At 43.3% G+C, this 19,832-nt stretch overlaps 1 protein-coding gene across 2 annotated transcripts in view; it reads right to left on the bottom strand.

The window, feature by feature from the left end:
• GSN (gelsolin) overlaps positions 1 to 19,832 on the bottom strand; it is a 66,674-nt gene that overhangs the window by 26,908 nt on the left and 19,934 nt on the right. The window contains exon 1 of one of the 2 annotated variants that reach the window (XM_035113401.2): positions 2,117 to 2,310. The exons of the other annotated variant lie outside the window; for it this stretch is intronic. Within the exon in view, the coding sequence (XP_034969292.1) occupies positions 2,117 to 2,176 (60 nt within the window). The 5' untranslated portion in view covers positions 2,177 to 2,310. Of the gene's footprint in view, positions 1 to 2,116; positions 2,311 to 19,832 lie in introns of those variants that run through there. 2 annotated transcript variants of the gene reach the window in all.

Here is a 19,832-nt window from a genome sequence, read left to right as displayed (position 1 = left end):
ATTCTATTATTCTATTATGTATTTGTGTTTTTTTCCTATTTTAACATGTAGTAAATTGTTCTGCACTGTATTCTTGTGGCTATGTTAAAGCACTTTTGTGCATTTTTTTTGTATGTTGTTGTGATAAAGTTTTAAGTTTTAAGAACTTAAATCACTCTACATACATTAAAAGGTTAAGGGACCCCCCTGACCATTAGGTCCAGTCGTGACTGACTCTGGGGTAGTGGCGGTTATCTCGCATTATTGGCCGAAGGCAATAATGACAAAGCCGCTTCTGGTGAACCAGAGCAGCACACGGAAATGCTGTTTACCTTCCCGCTGTAGCGGTACCTATTTATCTACTTTCACTTTGAGGTGCTTTCGAACTGCTAGGTTGGCAGGAGCTGGGACCGAGCAACGGGAGCTTAACCTGTTGCGGGGATTCGAACCGCCGACCTTCTGATCGGTAAGCCTTAGGCACTGTGGTTTAACCCACAACGCCACCCATGTCCCCTCTACATACATTGCACCTAAGCGCATATATATATTTAGTACATATACCAATAAATACAGTTAATCATAGCCTCAGCTATAAACAACTTCCTCTTAATTATTTTTATCTACAAATACATATGCAATTGACATTTGTTCCAATTTATATTCCCTAAAACCTAAGGTTATCATAATAATATTTTAAAATAATTCAGTCTCCCAAACTTTCCTTTTTTTTCTATCTATATTCTATCTAAGTTATCTTGATTGATATAATCAATGTAATCTAACACACAATCTCCCAGTCTATCACATTGGAACATCCTCTTTCTCTTCAATCATGAACTTTTAATGTTTAGTTACCATCAATGAATAATAAATAAATACTTTTTTCTGCTTCTAATGCAATACATCCCCAAAATCCTAATATACCACCTGGCCTATATTTGAAAATGATTCAGTCAAACTTCGTTTAGAGGATAAATGTTCACTTTGTTTTCATATAGATACCCACCTCTTATTTGGAATACATTTCTATAACTCTGCCTTCCATTTATTGCAATATTTATTCCATCTTAACTATCATTATATACCAATGCATTATAGATCTTAGGTACCGGTATCAATCTCAGCCTTTTCCTGCTGAAATATATTCTCAAAAGTTGATTCCTTCCTTAGATCAATTTTGTACCCAACATCTCAGCTGAAAATATTGATCTAAAGAAAATCTTTGACTACCAGTTTTAATTCCTGGTACTGTATGTGAAAACCTCTCTTGCCTTAATCAAATGAATTAATATTACTAAAGCAGATTTTCCCCAGACTTTCCCAAAATTCATGGTAATCATAACAGTACCCAGTGCTTTTTTTTGGGGGGGGGATGCAGGGGTACGCACACCCCTAAACATTTTGTGAATCTAAGTTTGGCCTCATTGAGAGGAAGTATTTCAATATGAGTAGGAAAATGTGAGTACCCCTAAACATTTTTAAAGGAAAAAAAGCACTGACAGTACCAATAACCTTTTTTTTAAGTGGGCAAAACACTTACTGTACACTCACACAGTATTTTCTGCAACACTCTATAAGGAGGTCAACCTGAGCCTAAGAGAGCTCTGCAAACTATGGAGCCTGGAGCTGAGACAAGATTCAAAACTGGCAATCTGGCCAACAGCTCAAATGATCTAGTTACAGGTAGGTAGTCATGTTGGTCTGACGTAGTCAAAACAAAATTAAAAAAAATATTTCCAGTGGCACCTTAGAGACGAACTAAGTTTGTCATTGGTATGAGCTTTTGTGTGCATGCATTTTGACATTTCCTGTCTGAAGAAGTGTGCATGCACACGAAGGCTCATACCAATGACAAACTTAGTTCGTCTCTAAGGTGCTACTGGAAGGAATTTTTTTATTTTGTTTCAGCTCAAATGATCAACCACCCCACCCCACGCCCCAAATTTTTACTCTGGAGTTGTTGTTTTAAACACACACACACACACACACACACACACACACACACACACACACACACCAAATTGTGCCCAGAGCTGCACAAAAAGGATCCCATTAAAGCCTCTGCTGCCATAGATTTGTCTGTCTTTCAGGGACTACAACACTCTTTTTGTTGACCCCAAAGGTCTTTGTCACTCACCGCAGCCAAAAACACAGCGACAGCCCAGAGGAGAGATGCAAATCCCCAAAGGGAAGTCATCTTCGGACAGCTTCACCTGGCTGCTTTTTAAACAGCTGCAGAGGTTTCTCTACTCAAAACTTGAACAAACCCGGCCTTCTCCTTGCTCTGCTCTCCCAGGGAAGCCACTGGAGGAATGAGAGGCTGGAGGAGTCCTGGGGCTTGCCTTTTATCTCCCATCAGTGTGCAACAATTGACAGGAAGCCCATCCCAGGCACACCCTGCCCCAGCTGGAAGGCAGCAGCCAGCCACGCCTCTGTGTACCGGCTCTGCTTTGCAGGGGTCAGAGGCCACATCTCTCAGGGCCATCATCTCACAATACCATGTGGTGTCTATTACATCCAGGCTGTGAGCCATGGAAAGCAACCCACAGCCACTGGGGATGTGTGGCCAAGAAATTATATAAAACCAGAGCAACACGTTTGGTGGGAGAGGTGACGAAGGGCCATTTGCTGCAGAGTGGCAGTGAAGAGACTCACAGTGTGCCAACTGTAAGCCTAAATCAGGGCTTGAGATTGCTCATCTGAGTGGAAGGACATGGCCTTGGCTTTAGCAGAGGGGTGAGAAACTATTTGGGGGGGGGCAGCTGAGGGGTGTCACATTACTTCAACAGCAACCTTCCAGGGACCATGTGCTACCTCAGCAAGCATGATGGCCCTCCACCTTCTTGACTTTATCATTAACAGGATTAACTCTATCAGTAGCACCTTAGAGACCAACTTTGTTGTTGTTGTTTAGTCGTGTCCGACTCTTCGTGACCCCATGGACCATAGCACGCCAGGCACTCCTGTCTTGCACTGCCTCCCGCAGTTTGGTCAAACTCATGTTCGTAGCTTCGAGAACACTGTCCAACCATCTCGTCCTCTGTCGTTCCCTTCTCCTAGTGCCCTCCATCTTTCCCAACATCAGGGTCTTTTCCAGGGAGTCTTCTCTTCTCATGAGGTGGCCAAAGTACTGGAGCCTCAGCTTCAGGATCTGTCCTTCCAGTGATCACCCAGGGCTGATTTCCTTCAGAATGGGTAGGTTTGATCTTCTTGCAGTCCATGCAGTCCATGAGTGGAGTCTAGACACCAGTTTCTATCAGGAACACTTGAAAGGACTGAGGATGTTTAGCACCCAGAATAAAAGATTAAGTGGAGACACTATACACTGTGAATCTGAAGAAATGTGCATGCACACGAAAGCTCATACCTATGACAAACTTAGTTGGTCTCTAAGGTGCTACTGGAAGGATTTTTTATTTATTTTTGTTTTGACTACGTCAGACCAACACGGCTACCTACCTGTAACTACCTGTAACTAGGATTAACTCTTATACTGCAAATCTAATGATTTATGCTTTTGCACTTCCAACCATAAATGGGATGGGGGAGGGGTAAGCCAAAAAGAGGACAAATCTCAGGCTCCAGATGTCTTTAGCTGATCACAAGCTGAACACGGGCCAGCAAAGTGATGCATCTGCTAAGAAAGCTAATGCAATCTTTAGGCTGCATAAACAGAAACACTTTGTTCGGGTCATTAGCTTGCACTGTCTGGCTCCTGTGTCCGGCCCTGCCAGATGTTGAGGACATTGATAAACTTAAATGCATCAGGAAGGACACTGACAAACTTTAGCATATCAAGAGTATGGCGACTAGGAAGGTGAGTGGAGTCTAGACACCAGTTCCTATCAGGAACACTTGAAAGGACTGAGGATGTTTAGCACCCAGAAGAAAAGATTAAGGGGAGACACTATACAGATGTCTTCATATATCCGGAGGCCTGTCACGAAAGAAGATAGACCAAGTTGTTGTTTGCATAGGAAGCTGTCAGATCAGTGGACCATCTAGCTCAGGATTGTCTGTGCTGTCTGGCAGTGGCTCCCCAAGTTTTCAGACCAGGCCCATTTCCTCACAGTCCTACCACAGTCCTTTAACAGAGTTAAAGGACAGGTCTCAATCAGGCAAGGAGGGTAGGTAGGTCAAGGAGAGACTTGCACCTATTCCAGACTTTGGTCAGCTTGGTCATCAGAGCTCAAAGAATCCTCAAAAAATAGGGCCTATGTTCACTGGCTGGCTTAGCTTGCTGTAACCCAGGCATCCCCAAACTGTGGCCCTCCAGATGTTTTGGCCTACAACTCCCATGATCCCTAGTTAACAGGACCGGTGGTCGGGGAAGATGGGAACTGTAGTCCAAAACATCTGGAGGGCCGAAGTTTGGGGGTGCCTGTCCTAGAAGCTGCCATCATGTGACAGTTGCTTCAACTGCCCCGCTAAACCAAGTGGGGGTAGCTAGTGGGTCTCAAACTCTTAGTGAGTTAGAGTCTTTGCCTGCATGTGAAGACAGGCTCTGGTGGATTGAGTAGATAAGACCAATAGTGGGTCCAACGGGAAGTGAGGGTCAGATGGGGTTGGTTAACCTGGGAAGATAGCCTTTCCAGGAGAAGGACAACTCTGATCCTAAAAGTCTGCTGTCTTGAAAAATATCTTCAGGAGAAGAAAAGGCTAAGGAGTAAACCCTACACAAATCTGGAGTGGAGCCCCTAAAACGGTTAAAGGACACCTTGTATGCCTCCTTCTGGCAACTCCTGCAGCCAAGCTGGTGCCAAATTTATTGCTCTGCTTTCCTTTGGAATGACACATCAGTAAGGCTAAGAGAGGGGTCTTATCATCTTGGCAGCCCAGAACACACTGCCTAGGTTTGACTTCACCACCGGAGATGGACTCCGGTGGATGGATGCTAACAAAGCAGGCAACAAGATGCAACATTTCTTTTCACTAGACTGGTTCAGGGTTGCACAACACTCTTCAGCTGATCCAGAAATACCCTGACAGAAATACCCTACACACGTAGCAGCACTGTGTGGGGCTGAGACCGGAGCTCAGGCAATGAGGACTGGCCTTCTACAGAAGCAAATCGGGGTCCAAGCATCTGGAACTGCTTCTTCCCCTGGGGATATTAGCAGAACACCATGTTCATCTTGCTCAACTTCTTCCCTGCTGAGCTGATGAAATTGCTCTCCTCTTTGGCAGAGAAATGGAGGCTAGTAACTCTGTCCAAGACCTTTTGTAATAATAACTTCTTGAAACAAAACAAAAATAAAAGCTTCCTTGGAAGTCCTCAAGAGTTGACTTCTCAGCTAATGCCTTGATCCTTCTGGTCGTCTCCCCCACCCCATCTCCCATGGGGAGGGAGAAACTACTGAAGGGTCACTGTTTGCAAGCCAAGAGGGCAGTTTCCCACAATGCACTCTACCCAAGGAACAATATGGCAACACAACGGACATTATGATGCAGCCAAACACCAAAAGACGCATTTTCATATTCCACAGGGAGTTTTCTTGTCTGCACAGCTCACATGCTCCTGCCGTTCCAGTGAGCCCAGAATAAGAGGGTTTAAAAATACATATAAACACCAATGAATATATATCAGCTTTAAAACATGAGCTACTGCCCATAAGCTGAAATCCTGTTTTCCCACAGGGTGACTTACCTTGGTGCAATGGAATGTGCATAAGCATTCCAACTGCTAATTCAGGGGAAAGGATGAATCATATAACACTGGCCAGAGTGCAGGTGTCAGGGGAAAAATATTGGCAGGTGCCCACCACTCCCTCCTTCCAATCAGCTAAGCTCAGGCACAGTGATTGAACCCCCTAGAAAGGAGGGCCTTCAAGAATACTGTCTCACACTCATAGGCCTTAATTTTAGCTAATTTTGCTAAATGGCTTGGTAAAAACAGTTTTCACCACAAGCAAATGTTTTGAATCCTAAGAGATAGTATCCTGCAGGCAGGGTGGGAAGGCAACCATTTAGAAGACGTTGATCTCCACTGATGAATGCTCAGTGACAGCTCATCTGGAAGTGAACATAAAAACAGCACCTTTGTGTTCTTTGTTGGCCCCTGGGGTACATGTGGACTTGCATGCTAGGGAGGGGTGGCATTTGGAGGGTTCACAGGGTCCGCCACACCAGCCCAGCCCTCACCACCAGAGCTGAGCTGGGCCTTGCTCTGCTGTCTACCCACTGGTGTAGGGGGGAGCCCAGCTGGCTGACACAGCCCTTGGCGGATGAATCTCCCAGATGCTGACTGGGGGGTCATTCAGTGAGGGGGCTGGAAACGCAGTGGAGAGGCCAGGCTGGGCTCCGGGCCTCAGATAACCCCTGGAGGCAGGCAGGGTAGGAGGGAAAGGGATCCTTGCGGCAGGACACCTGGTCCAAGATTGTGCACTCAGGGCTATGACTCCCCTTTTCCCCATGCTATGTCCCTGCATAAGAATGTAAGAAGAGCCTGCTGGATCAGGCCAATGGTGCATCTAGTCCAGGATCCTGTTCTCAACCTAGATGCCTTTGGGAAACCTGCAAGCAGGAATCAAGCACAAGAGCACTGTTCCCTCCTGTGGTTTTCCAGCAACTCGTATTCAGAAGTATTGCTGCCTCTGAACTGAACTTTTTTTTTTACTAATTTTGTATTTTACCCCTGTTTTTATTACTGATTTTTTGTATACCACTTAAGAGTATTTAAAATATTATGCTGTTTTGAGATGCATTTACACAAACGGACAAATTCTGAAGAGCACACCTGCAGAAGGGGAAGCCTGCTAAACCTACATAGGCTCTCCCTGTGAGCTGGAACCTTGTGTGAGTTGCAAACATACCACAAAGGCATGGATATAATGGAGACGGGACCAGCAAGTGACGTGATAGCAGGGTTGACCCTCCTCTCTCTCCATGCGATGCCAATGCCTGTATAGGTCTGTTACAAATCAGGAAGCTTCCAAGTGCCCCGGGGAAAAAATGGACATTCCATTTTCTTCGCGCAAGATCTCGGTGGCTATTTTGGGTACTGTAATCCTACATGCTCTAGCACCCTGAAAAAGCGCTTTTTTCAGGGCCATGATCTTGCATGGTGTCCCCAAACACAAATTTTTGGGTGCCACAAGATCTCATCCCGAATAAAGTGCAGAAGCCATGTGCCCTGGTTTTGTGTTGGAAAATGTTGGACGGTTTGTACAGTGGAGGCTGGTCCAAGGCCACTGGGGCACTGCCCCACCAGCCCCACTCTGCCCCAGCTACCCCCCCCTCCCTGCCTTCTTACTTTCATTCAGTCCAATCTCAGTTGGACTCAGCAGGGAGGAGGCAGATGGGGACAAAACTAGAATGTGCTGGTTCTGCCTCTCATTGGCTCTGGCTCCCCCTACTGGTGGCCTCCCTGCCTTCTACCCTATCAGTTCCAATGTGCACCAGCCCTCACTGAGTATGTAGGAGGGGAAGGATTGTGCAGAAGAGCCTGAGGCTCAATCCAGACTTGCTAACAGGACCAAAACGTGGTTGGTTATCACTCATCAATATGTCACTGGTAACTCCCATCAGCTGGTTTTTCCTGCTGTACAACATTGTAGAAGTCAATTTAACTTTCAGTTGGGGACTTCCGCCGAGGCATCATGGCGCGTGCCACGGCGTCACGGAGCTCCTAAGGGCAGCCAACGTGGTCGCGTTGCCTGAGCGACTCCTGAGCCGCGGGGATCGCCGCCGTTGCCGTGCGAGGGTCGGGGGGAGGCTCGGTAGACCAGCTGAGGAGTCCCCCCCCCAGCGAACCGGAATTTGGAGCCGGAATCTGGGGCGCCCGGCTGCTAATCAGCCGTTGATCAGGCGGGAACCCGGGACCCGCAGGCCTGGGATCTCCCGCCTCGCGGCACGCCGGGGCCTCGAAGAGTAAGCGGGGCGATCTTTTGCACTCACTACTACTACCATCGCCGCCGCGCTCAACTCGGAGGGGGAGAAGAGAGGAACCTTGTTCCAACCTCCGACCTGTCAATCATCCTCCCTACTGCTGCTGCGCCGCTGCACCAGGGTCGCCCGGCTATCCGGAGCCCCGGGACTGGAGGGACCCAGGAGGCAAGTGCGGGGGTGCCTAGGGAAGGAAAGAGGTCCTGGCCTCGCTGCCCCACTGCCGAGCCACCGCCATTTCTTCCGCCGCCGATATTGAAAGAGAGGTAGGCCCACCCTGAGCCCACTTTCCCGCCAAGTGAGCCAAAGGCCCAGAGGAAGGCCCAGTGGAAAGGCCTCGATTTTTCTATTTTCAAATATATATTTATTTTTATTGTTATAATTTTTTATTGTTATAATTTTTTATTGTTATAATTTTTTGAATTATTTTTATTATTATAAAAAAAATTTTTTTTGAACATATATATATATATATGTATATATATATATAGGGTTCTTTTTTTTAAAAAAAAGAAATATAATTTTTTTTAAAAAAAATTTTTTTTTAAAGATATTTACGTATTACACACACACACACACTTCTCGTTTCCTTCTTTTAGAAAATATTCCTTTTCCTTAAAATTTTTCTTCTATAAAAATAGAAGTGATTTTTTTCCCTCTCTCTCTCCCCCTTTTTTTAGAAGAAGAGAGAGAGGGAGAATAATATTTTTTCCTTTTTTTATCTTTAACTGTATATATATATATATTTTTTTTAAAAAAAGAAGTATCATTACCCTTTATCCCTTTCGCTTTTTAACACCCAAACCCCCTCTTTTCATACACTTTAACCCTCTAAGAAAAATTCTTATTTTTACCCTCCATCCCACTTGTTACTTCTGTCCCTTTTCTCTCTCTCTTTTTCGACTCCTTCTTCCCTTTAATTTGAATCCCCCCCATCTACTCTGTTTATCACCCTATCTCCAATAGGGTAGCCTTTCCTCCCACCCATCACCTCCCCCTTTTAAAAAATAAAATAAAGTAAAGTAAAATAACTTAAAAAACAAAACAAAAAACCCCCACTTCTGTTATACCTTTATCTTCCTTCCTTCTTTCCAATACATAAACCTTTATCTTCCTTCCTTCTCTCCAATACATAAACCTTCTCCTTAAACCCCTTCCCAGAAGCTGGATTCCCCTTTATTCTTCTCTTCCTTATCTTCCCCTTCTACCTCACTTCTCACCCCACCCTCACTTTTGTTTTATACCCTTTTTGCTTGCTAGATTGCTTACTTGATCACCTCTAAATCGAACCCCCCCTTCATTTGCCTGTTTGTTTGTCTGTCTCTGCTTGTTTGTCTATCTGTCCACTGGTACACCCACCTCTCTGAGTACCAGACCACCGCTTTGACAACACTGTTGAGGCGAACACGACAACCTCAGAGGCGTCCTTATAACATCACCAAGGCATGACACAAATGATTGCCTAAACCGAACGCTCTGCAGAAGCCACCAGTCAACAACGCCTGATTAATCCAATAACCCAACACCCAGAAATCATCATCGCCATAACTCCTAACCGTAACACGTCCCACTCTGAGAGAATGCCAAACAAACCTCAAACCAAGAACGTCAAGGAAATGAAGGTGTCACCAACTAAAAAGATGGTAAAAAACAATGAGACCGCAACACCTCCTCAAAATGATGAAATATTACAACACCTAAGAGAAATGGAAGAGAGGATGACAAGTAAATTGGAAGCTGCAGTGGAAAATGCAACGACCCCTATACAGCTACTAATCAGTAATCTTACCTCCAGAGTGGAAGCTCTAGAAAAGAAGAATCAACTGCAAGAAGGAATAATAGAGCAATATCGGGATGAAACCACACGCATGAATGAGAAATTGTGCGAACTGGAAAGAGAAAATGAAGAATTGAGAATTAAACAAGCAGACATCGAAGACCGAAACAGACGCTGCAATATCCGCTTCCGCAACTTCCCAGAAAAAGCAGAGGAGAAAAGCCCAGCAGACCTAATTGTGAGCTGGTTGAAAGATACAATCCCAAATCTGACACTCGAGGTTTCCGATCTGGAAAGGGCACACAGAGCTCTAAAACCTTTGCCAAAACCTGGTGCCCACCCAAGAGACATCATAGTGTGCTTTTCACGCTACAGAAAAAAGGAGGAGATATGGAACAGCCTCAAGAACTCAACCAATCTCCATTACAAAGACAATTCCATATTGGTCCTACAGGATCTATCCCAGGACACCCTAAATCGGAGAAGAAACCTACGTCCATACACTCAGCTTCTTCAGCAAAAAGGGATTCGATACCGTTGGGGCTTTCCCTTCCGTCTCATCGTGACAACCGATATAACGCAATACATGGCTACCAACGAAAGGGAAGCCCAACAACTATTGAGGAACCTTGGACTCGACCCTCCATCGAACCAGCAACAGAAAGACCCACCAAGTGACAGCCGAGATCAAGAAAGTGGAATAACAGTAAATGAATGGATGGAAGTAAAGAGGGGAAAGAGACAACAGAAGCAATACATCAAGACTCGTCGATTCAACCATCTACCATCGCGCACAAAATCATTCTACCGAACATTCTCCACAGGACGCCAAACCACGATCAACCGAACCAAAACATCACTGATGAACAACCCTACAACAACAACAACAACCACAGCTGAATGAGGCAACTGGAAAGCATCTCAAACTGCAGGACTGGTGATCCCCCTACCCCCTCCCCCCTCCCCATAGGCCTTGAACATAACTATCATCATCAATATCCCCCCCCAACACCACACCTCCATAGAATCTACCCCATCCCAACCCCACCCCGACACCAGTCCAGATAACCTCAATCACATTCCCCATCAACCACAGCCCATATCTCCAGTATCCCTTTCATACCAAACAAGAGAAAAACAGCTCCCCCAACATCCATAACACAACTCACTATCAGGCTAAAACATGATACCTATTCAACAACATGGTGGCACCAGAGCGCGCCAACACATACACACACTCTAACACATCAGTGATGTTGCTATTAACATTGGCAACATTGCTCACGAACCTTATACCTGACACTAACATTACAAAACCACTCTACACCGTCTCGCTGATCACCCCCTGTCACAAACGACAAGGGGGAAGGCCTGTCCTTGAGTACAGCCCTTCACATCAGCCGAGATCAAGGACCAACCGGCTATTTGCCAAAAGGTCCAAAATACCCCAAACGTACACCTATATAACTACATATAGGAAACCCTCTATAATTTACCTCCCACTCTTTAACCCGATTCTAATTTTAATCCCATTGAACCCCCACCCGCCACATCATAAGTCAGCGCAACTCCAATGGTTCAATACACAACACGAAGTGAGGGACATAGGACAACCCAGACGGGTTGGCAAGGAACCATCCTACAGAATGAATAAACAAGATGGCTAGCTTAAAAGCAATCACACTAAATGTGAGGGGGCTGGGAAATCCCATCAAGAGAAAACGTATCACCTCATACATAAATACCATGAAACCACACATCACCTTCCTACAAGAAATACACAACCCACCCAAAGGGAACAAACTCCTGAATGACCCTCGTTTTAGTCAACAATGGGTAGCACAAGGCTCAGGAAAGGCTCGCGGAGTAGCTGTAATAATTAGTAGAGACTTAAATTTCAAATCCATAACAGTCCTAAAGGACAAAAAAGGTAGATTCATTTTCATTAAAGGAATACTAGATGGCAAAATTAAACTGACAATTGGCTCATTATATGGCCCTAACTCGAGACAACTTGAATTCTTTCAAAAAACACTAAACAAGTTCCTTTCTTTCTCTGAGGGGGAAGCAATTCTAGGAGGCGACCTTAACTTAAATATTAAGGGCATAACTCTGGAAAACACACATCCTGTAAACTTACAGGCAACCCTCCTCAACCCCCCCTCCCAAACAACTAAGGCTTCTTACAAGTTACTAAAAATGTTAAAAAACAGGGGTCTCTATGACATCTGGGGCGAACACAACCCAGGAGACACCACCCACACATTCCAGTCCGGACGTCATGGTACAACGTCCAGACTGGACAGCATCCTGCTCACACAGGGTCTGATCCCCTTGGTAGAATCAACAAACATAGGCAGCATCAAAATCACAGATCATGCCCCAGTAGAAGTCACTGTTAAAATAGGTGAAGAAACGCAAACCACTCCATCATGGTCTTTCAGTCCCATTCTAACCACAAACACCCAAATTAGAGCAAGTATCACAAAAACTCTCCAAAACTATTTTAAGGAGAATGATGTAGACAATATAAATACCCCCCTCTTATGGGACGCTATGAAAGCGGTGACCAGAGGAGTTTGCATAAAAGAGAAAGCACTCCTTAAAAAACAAACCTCTTCAAAAATTAACAAAATAGAACAAGAAATTATTGCCCTCTCATCACGTTACAAACAAACAGGTTCCAAAAAACTACTTAAACTTCTAGAACAAAAGAGAAGAGAATTAGACTCCTTAGAAATCAACAAAACAATGATCAATATTTTATATTCTAAACAGCGCTTCTATGAGTACGGAGGGAAAAACTCCAGACTATTAGCAAATAGATGCAGGAAAAAAGCACTTAAAACAAGAATACACTGCATCACCAAAAAAGATGGCAACGTAACATTTTCCCCGAAAGAAATAACTTCTGAATTTGCAGAATTCTACTCCAACCTGTACACGTCCCACAACCCATCTGAGGAAGGAATTAGAAAATTCCTGGCAGGACTGACCATGCCCACTTTAACCGATGAAGAACAGGAACGCATGGACAGCCCTATCACCCCCGAGGAAATAGACACAGTTCTTAAAAACTTGAAATCACACAAAGCACCGGGCCCAGATGGCTTCACAGCAGAATTCTATAAAAAATTTAAGGAACCCCTGCTGCCCTATATGTTACGCCTATTTAATGATATCATGAAAGGGGGGCTTATCCCCAAAACATGGAATCACTCCAAAATAGTCTCCATCCCAAAGCCATTGAAGGACAACCTCAAAGTAGAATCTTACCGCCCAATCTCATTAATAAATCAGGATTACAAGATATTTACATCAATCTTGGCCAATCGCTTAAAAATCTTCCTAGGTAATTTAATAGTCCCAGACCAAACCGGTTTCGTCCCTGGTCGCAACATTACAGACCCTATCAGGAAATTACTGAACTTAATTGAACACAGCAAAACAACCAAACTTCCACTGACAATTATGTCCCTAGATATCCTCAAAGCTTTTGATTGCTTAGAGTGGAAATACTTATTAGCGGTACTAACTAAAATGAAATTTGGCCCCAACTTCCTTCAAATTCTCAAACAAATATATTCTCAAGCCTCAGCAAATTGCAGAATTAATAATATGAACTCAAACACCATAGCAATCCAAAGAGGCACAAAACAAGGATGTCCGCTGTCTCCATTCTTATTTATCCTGGCTTTGGAGCCCCTAGCGATCCGAATCCGAGCAGCCACAGACATCAAAGGAGTGGAAATAAAAGGCAGAAATTATAAGTTAGGGCTCTTTGCAGATGACCTAATGGTCACAACATCAGACCCCTTAAATACAGCAACCTCCCTAATCAGAGAACTCAACGCATTTGCAATGGTGTCGGGCTTACAGGTAAACTTTGGTAAATCAGAAGCCATGTGCTTCAACACCCCTCCTCACATCCAAAAAGAACTTACCAATATCACCAAAATAAAACTCTGTCACACCAAATTCAGATACCTAGGAGTACAAATAACCAAGAACCTCAACAAATTATACCTCCACAATTACAAACCCCTGTGGCGACAAATAAACAAAGACCTAAAAAGATGGGACAGTATGAGTTTCACTCTTTCAGACAAAATAGCCATGGTCAAAATGGTCATCCTCCCAAAACTAACCTACCTATTCCAAACCCTTCCAATTTGGATCCCCCCAACCCAACTTCATAAATGGCAGGGAAAATTACATTCTTTTATTTTCTCACATAAAAAACCAAGGATTAGCATCAGATACCTTCACCTCCCCACCTCAGCAGGAGGATGGGGAATCCCCAACATAGAAACATACTACAACGCCAACCAAATACGCCATATAATCCCATATATACTTGAAGACGAGACTAAACAATGGGTACATCTGGAAAGGGACTCAATTGAAAATATCTGCACCACAGCATATCCATTTCTCCCAAACAAATTAAGGAAGATTCCCACAACACTCAACAGATACACACAAACCATGTTCAAAGCATGGAAAGCAGAAACTAGTAAATTATCTCCAACCCCATCCCCATTAACTCCCCTGGCTTACCATCCATTGTTCCATCATGCAGCACAAAACCTCCAGATGAAGACCTGGCAAACCAAAGGTTTACATCGCTTAATAGACTTTTATAAAGACAACAAACCTTTGACACCACAAGAAATACAGGACAAACTAGAAGACATCCCAATGCCCTGGTTAGCACAACATCAACTACATGCCTTTCTGAACAACCCAACTGTAAAACCAGCAGCAACTAGACCCCTGACAGCTTTCGAAAGCCTCCTCCAATTGCCAAAAGGACACGGAAAAGGGATGGTATCTGCAATTTACAAGATACTAATTCAGACTCCCATAGATCCTCTGGACAAGATAAAACGACAATGGGAGGATGACATAGGGTATGAAATCAACCCTACCCAATGGACTAAAATGTGGTCGAAACCCCCTTTCAAATCTATATCAATGAAAAGAAAAGAACTCTCGTTGAAACTAATTCACAGATGGTACCTGACTCCACGAAAATTATCACTAATACGATCAGGAATCTCATCAAAATGTTGGAGAGGATGCACTTCCACAGGCACGTACCTCCACATGTGGTGGGAGTGCCCTAAAATTCAATCATTCTGGAAGACATCCATGCAAGAAATTTGTAACATAACTAAGCAAGTGCTAGAAATTACCCCAGAATTGGTTTTACTAAATATCTTTCAGGATAACAACGCTCACGCAAATCATAAAGAACTTATAATCCATCTGTTGTCAGCAACCAGAAATATCGTAGCCAGGCACTGGAGGGACTTATCGGGAGTGGGCTTGGACCAATGGTACCAAGTTGTATGGGAAACAGCCTTGCTAGAAAAACTAACCAGTAAGCTGAAACTGACACGGGGACAAACAGAAGAAGACACCTTCACCCCAGTATGGTTCCCCTTCATCACTTATACAACCCAACAGGACAATGACAAAAAATTACCGTCAGCATACAAATCAATATGGCTAACTTGATCAAAACACCCTCCCTCCCCACTCACGCAAGAAATTAAGGATCATCACAGCCAACCATAAATGAACAACCACATTCTAAGACAAATCCTGACCTCTCTCACCAACAAAGAAGCACGAACTAACAACAGAGAACCTGCACAAATGACGCTGACGCTGAACCCCTACACATATCAAGAAAAACAGAAACATCGGCAATCCACCACACCCAACTCCCCATCCCACCTACCTCTTTCCCCCCTTTCCCCCCCTTCCTCATAATGTCTCAACAAGTAAAAAATTGATGTGTAAAATGATGCATGAAAAGAAAGAGACATTGCACTACCTTTGTAACCTAAGAAATTCTTTAATAAAAAATAATTTACAAAAAAAAAAAACTTTCAGTTATGCATCCTCTTACTTCTGCACAAGACAGTACCTACCTATCTAAAGTACAGTCATACCTTGGTTCAAGTATGCAGAGCAATGAATGTAATGTTAATCTTTGTACAGCACTCTGGTTTCTACATATATTCACACAGTTCCTCTCTTTCTTCCATACAGGCAACAAAGGAGCATGATCAGAGTTAAAGGACAGATCTCAAGCAAGCAAGGAGGGCAGGTAGGTCAAGGAGAGACTTGCACCTATTCCAGACTTTGGTCAGCTTGGTCATCTGAGCTCAAAGAATCCTAAAAAAATAGGGCCTATGCCCACTGGCTTGCTTAGCTTGCTGTAACCCAGGCATCCTCACACTGCGGCCTTCCAGATGTTTTGGCCTACAACTCCCATGATCCCTAGCTAACAGGACCAGTGGTCGGGGAAGATGGGAATTGTAGTCCAAAACATCTGGAGGGCCGAAGTTCGGGGATGCCTGCCAGTGTAACCCCACCCAGCGGCTTCTGAAAAGAGTTTTGAAACTTACACTGGTGTAAGCTATACTACTCTCTACCCATCTAACTTTTTAAACAGCTATTGCACTTTGGGAATTTTATTATTAATGCATTATTATCTGTTTTATATTGTTGGTTGCTATGATTATTTGATTCTGATCTGTGCTGTTATGCCACTCAGAATTTCAGCAGAAGAATGGGATTATTCATCAGGTAATTTGCTGCCATGGAGTGTGGTGGAGTCTCCTTCTTTGGAGGTCTTTAAGCAGAGGCTTGACAGCTATATGCCAGGAATGCTTTGTTGGTATTTCCTGCTTGGCAGGGGGTTGGACTGGATGGCCCTTGTGGTCTCTTCCAACTCTATCATTCTATGATTCATACAAATATGATAACAATAATTCGTTAAAGTTATATTATTATTGACATTAAGCAGGTACCTTCACTGTATTCTTTTCAGTGCCTGCTTTTCAGTGCCTGCTATACTTGTAATGTATACTTTTAACTGATGTTTTTATTCATCTTGCTTTTTTATTATTCACAGTGCATTTAGTGGCAATAATACTGAATTGTGTAAGGGTAAGACAAAAAGGTAGACAATGACTCCAAAAGATACATACAGTGGTACCTCGGGTTAAGAACTTAATTCATTCTGGAGGTCCATTCTTAACCTGAAACTGTTCTTAATCTGAGGTACCACTTTAGTTAATGGGGCCTCCTGCTGCCGCCACCGCGCAATTTCTGTTCTAATCCTGAAGCAAAGTTCGTAACCCAAGGTACTATTTCTGGGTTAGCGGAGTCTGTAACCTGAAGCTTCTGTAACCCAAGGTACCACTGTAGAAGCATTTTAGGGCACAATATCAAAACAACGAAATGCAATTGGTTTCTTATCAACTTGATTTTAATGTCGGGTTTTTTTAAATTACTGTATACATTACTGTATATTTATAGTTTATATTTTTCACAGACCATTTAGAGGATTTATTTATAATTAATAATAATAATAATAATAATAATTTATTATTTATACCCCGCCCATCTGGCCGGGTTCCCCCAGCCAGTGGTATACAAATTTTGTGGAATAAAAATAAATAAAATAAACATTTTATTGTTATTATTTTCTCCCAATAATCTGGGCAGCAATTCTATATGCACGGACCTGGGAGTAAGTCCAACTGAGTTTAATGGAACTTATTTATTAGTATATGCACACAGGACTGTACTGAAAAGCAATATCCTACCAATTTGCAGCCAGCTAACCACCCAAAATGGAGTAGAATACATTGTTGGCTGTTATTTTGTGTGTGTGTTTTTAGCATAAAGCGGGCTTAATTAAAAGGTTCTAACTATCTTATGCCTTACTTCCAGCCATTCTGAAATTCTCAGAACCCTTTACATCGGAGGAACTGTGAAGTTTTTTAACTTTTGAAAACTAATTACCGGTAGCTGCTACAACTGCAAATAATTCAGTTCTGCTTCAGACCAGCAGAGGGCACGCAAAGACTATTTATCGATTTCAGCACCAAAGGTACACACAAAAAAGAGGTTTTGTTATTGCAGTTTCAAACAGTTTTCAGAATAAAAACCTATTGTGATAAGAATGTAGAACGAAAAACTTCAGAATAGTCCTGCTGTTAGGTGAGGCCAGTGGCCCATCTAGTCCAGCAATTGGCTTTCCCAATGACCAACCAGATGGGAAGCATCCACAAACAGGACCTGAGTGCAACAGCATTTTGTCCACTTGTGATTTCCACCAACAGGTACTGGGGAGGACCATAGCCTCTGACAGTGGGGACACAGCATAATAGCCATTGTGGAGAGTAGCTTTAGCCTCCTCCATGAATTTGTCCAATCCTCTTTTAAAGCCATGGCTGCCTCTTGTGGGAGCAAGTCCCATGGTTTAACTATGAGCTGTGTAAATAAGTTTTAAAAATTCCTTCCAGTGGCACCTTAGAGACCAACTAAGTTTGTCATTGGTATGAGTTTTCGTGTGCATGCACACTTCTTCAGATACACTGAAACAGAAGTCACCAGACCCTTATATATAGTGAGAGGGTAGGGAGGGGTATTGCTCAGAAGGGTGGTGGGAATGGGTGATTGGCTGTGGTAAACCTTCTGAGTAATCCCCCTCCCCACACTCTCACTACGGTATATACAGGTGAAACTTGGAAAATTAGAATAAAGTCGAAAAGTGCATTTATTTCAGTAATGCAACTTAAAAGGTGAAACCAATATATGAGATAGATGCATGACATGCAAAGCAAGATATGTCAAGAGCCTTTTATTTGTTGCAATTGTAATTATTTGCTGTTAGGCTGGTCAATTATAAATGGAATGTAATTAATGAAATGTAATAGCGATGTTTATTTTTGTATTATTGTAACTATTTGTTTTATTACTGTGGAATTTCCAAAAGAAAGCATTTGTAAAAATTAAAAGAAAAATTAAAAATAATAAGTTGCATTACTGAAATAAATGCACTTTTCAACGATATTCTAATTTTCCGAGTTTCACCTGTATAAGGGTCTGGTGACTTCTGTTTCAGTGTATCTGAAGAAGTGTGCATGCACATGAAAGCTCATACCAATGACAAACTTAGTTGGTCTCTAAGGTGCTACTGGAAGGAATTTTTTTATTTTGTACCGACTACGGCAGACCAACACCAACCTGTGTAAATAAGTGCTTTCTTTTTTTATCTTTGCAGAATCTTCCAACATTCAGCTACATTGGATGCCCCTAAGTTTAGTGTTACAAGAGGGGGAGAGAAACTTTTCCTCTAGACACTTTCTCTGCGCACGGCATAATTTTATACACCTGTGTTCTCCCCTGCCTTCACTAAACAAAAAAACAACAACCCAAAAACCAGAACAAAACTCTAAATAACCCCATACATAGTGCCCTCTGGTTTAAAGGGTTTAGAGCAGGCATCCCCAAACTTTGGCCCTCCAGATGTTTTGGATTACAATTCCCATCATCCCTGACCACTGGTCCTCTTAGTTAGGGATCATGGGAGTTGTAGGCCAAAACATCTGGAGGGCCGCAGTTTGGGAATGCCTGGTTTAGAGCATGGGTAGCAAACTAAGGCCCGGTGGTCGGGTCCGGCCCAATCACCTTCTAAATCTGGCCCATGGATGGTTCCTGGAATCAAGGTGTTTTTACATGAGTAGAATGTGACCTTTTATTTAAAATGCATCTCTGGGTTATTTGTGGGGCCTAGGAATTCATTCATCCCCCCCCCCAAAAAATATATAATCCGCCCCTCCAAGGTCTGAGGGACATTGGACTGGCCCCCTGCTGAAAAAGTTTGCTGATCCCTGGTCTAGAGCCTAAGCAAACAGCCTAGTACAACAGCAAAAGCTGTCCGAGGGACACACCCTAAAACCACAGTCATAGCTAGGAGCTCACTGAGTCAGCCAACCACAGAGGAAATCCACCCTCTGAACAAATTGAGAAAGGAATCAAACTTGTCAATTAAGCACAAAGTTCAAAGTCAGCTATACGGACGGGAATGGGGAACTGGCAGCTATGGTCTGGTTCCTCCACTTGCAATGTTATCTGGAAACACACATGCCCAGCACCCTGGCGAAATTACAATCAATATCTTTTTGGGTAGGGGGAGGAGGGGAAGTATGATCACAGTTCCTAGAGTCACTTAAAGATGACCTGTTTACTGAGCATTCATCCTGATTTATTTATTTATTGTGCAACATTTGCAGGAAGGTTAGATAACTCTGGCTGTTTCTTGACCATTCATTCTGATTTGCTTGCGGGAGCATAGACAACATCACATCAAGCAATTGTTATA

This window comes from Zootoca vivipara, chromosome Z, assembly GCF_963506605.1.
Source record: "Zootoca vivipara chromosome Z, rZooViv1.1, whole genome shotgun sequence".
Taxonomy (NCBI): domain Eukaryota; kingdom Metazoa; phylum Chordata; class Lepidosauria; order Squamata; family Lacertidae; genus Zootoca; species Zootoca vivipara.
This window is presented reverse-complemented; position numbering and strand designations above follow the sequence as displayed.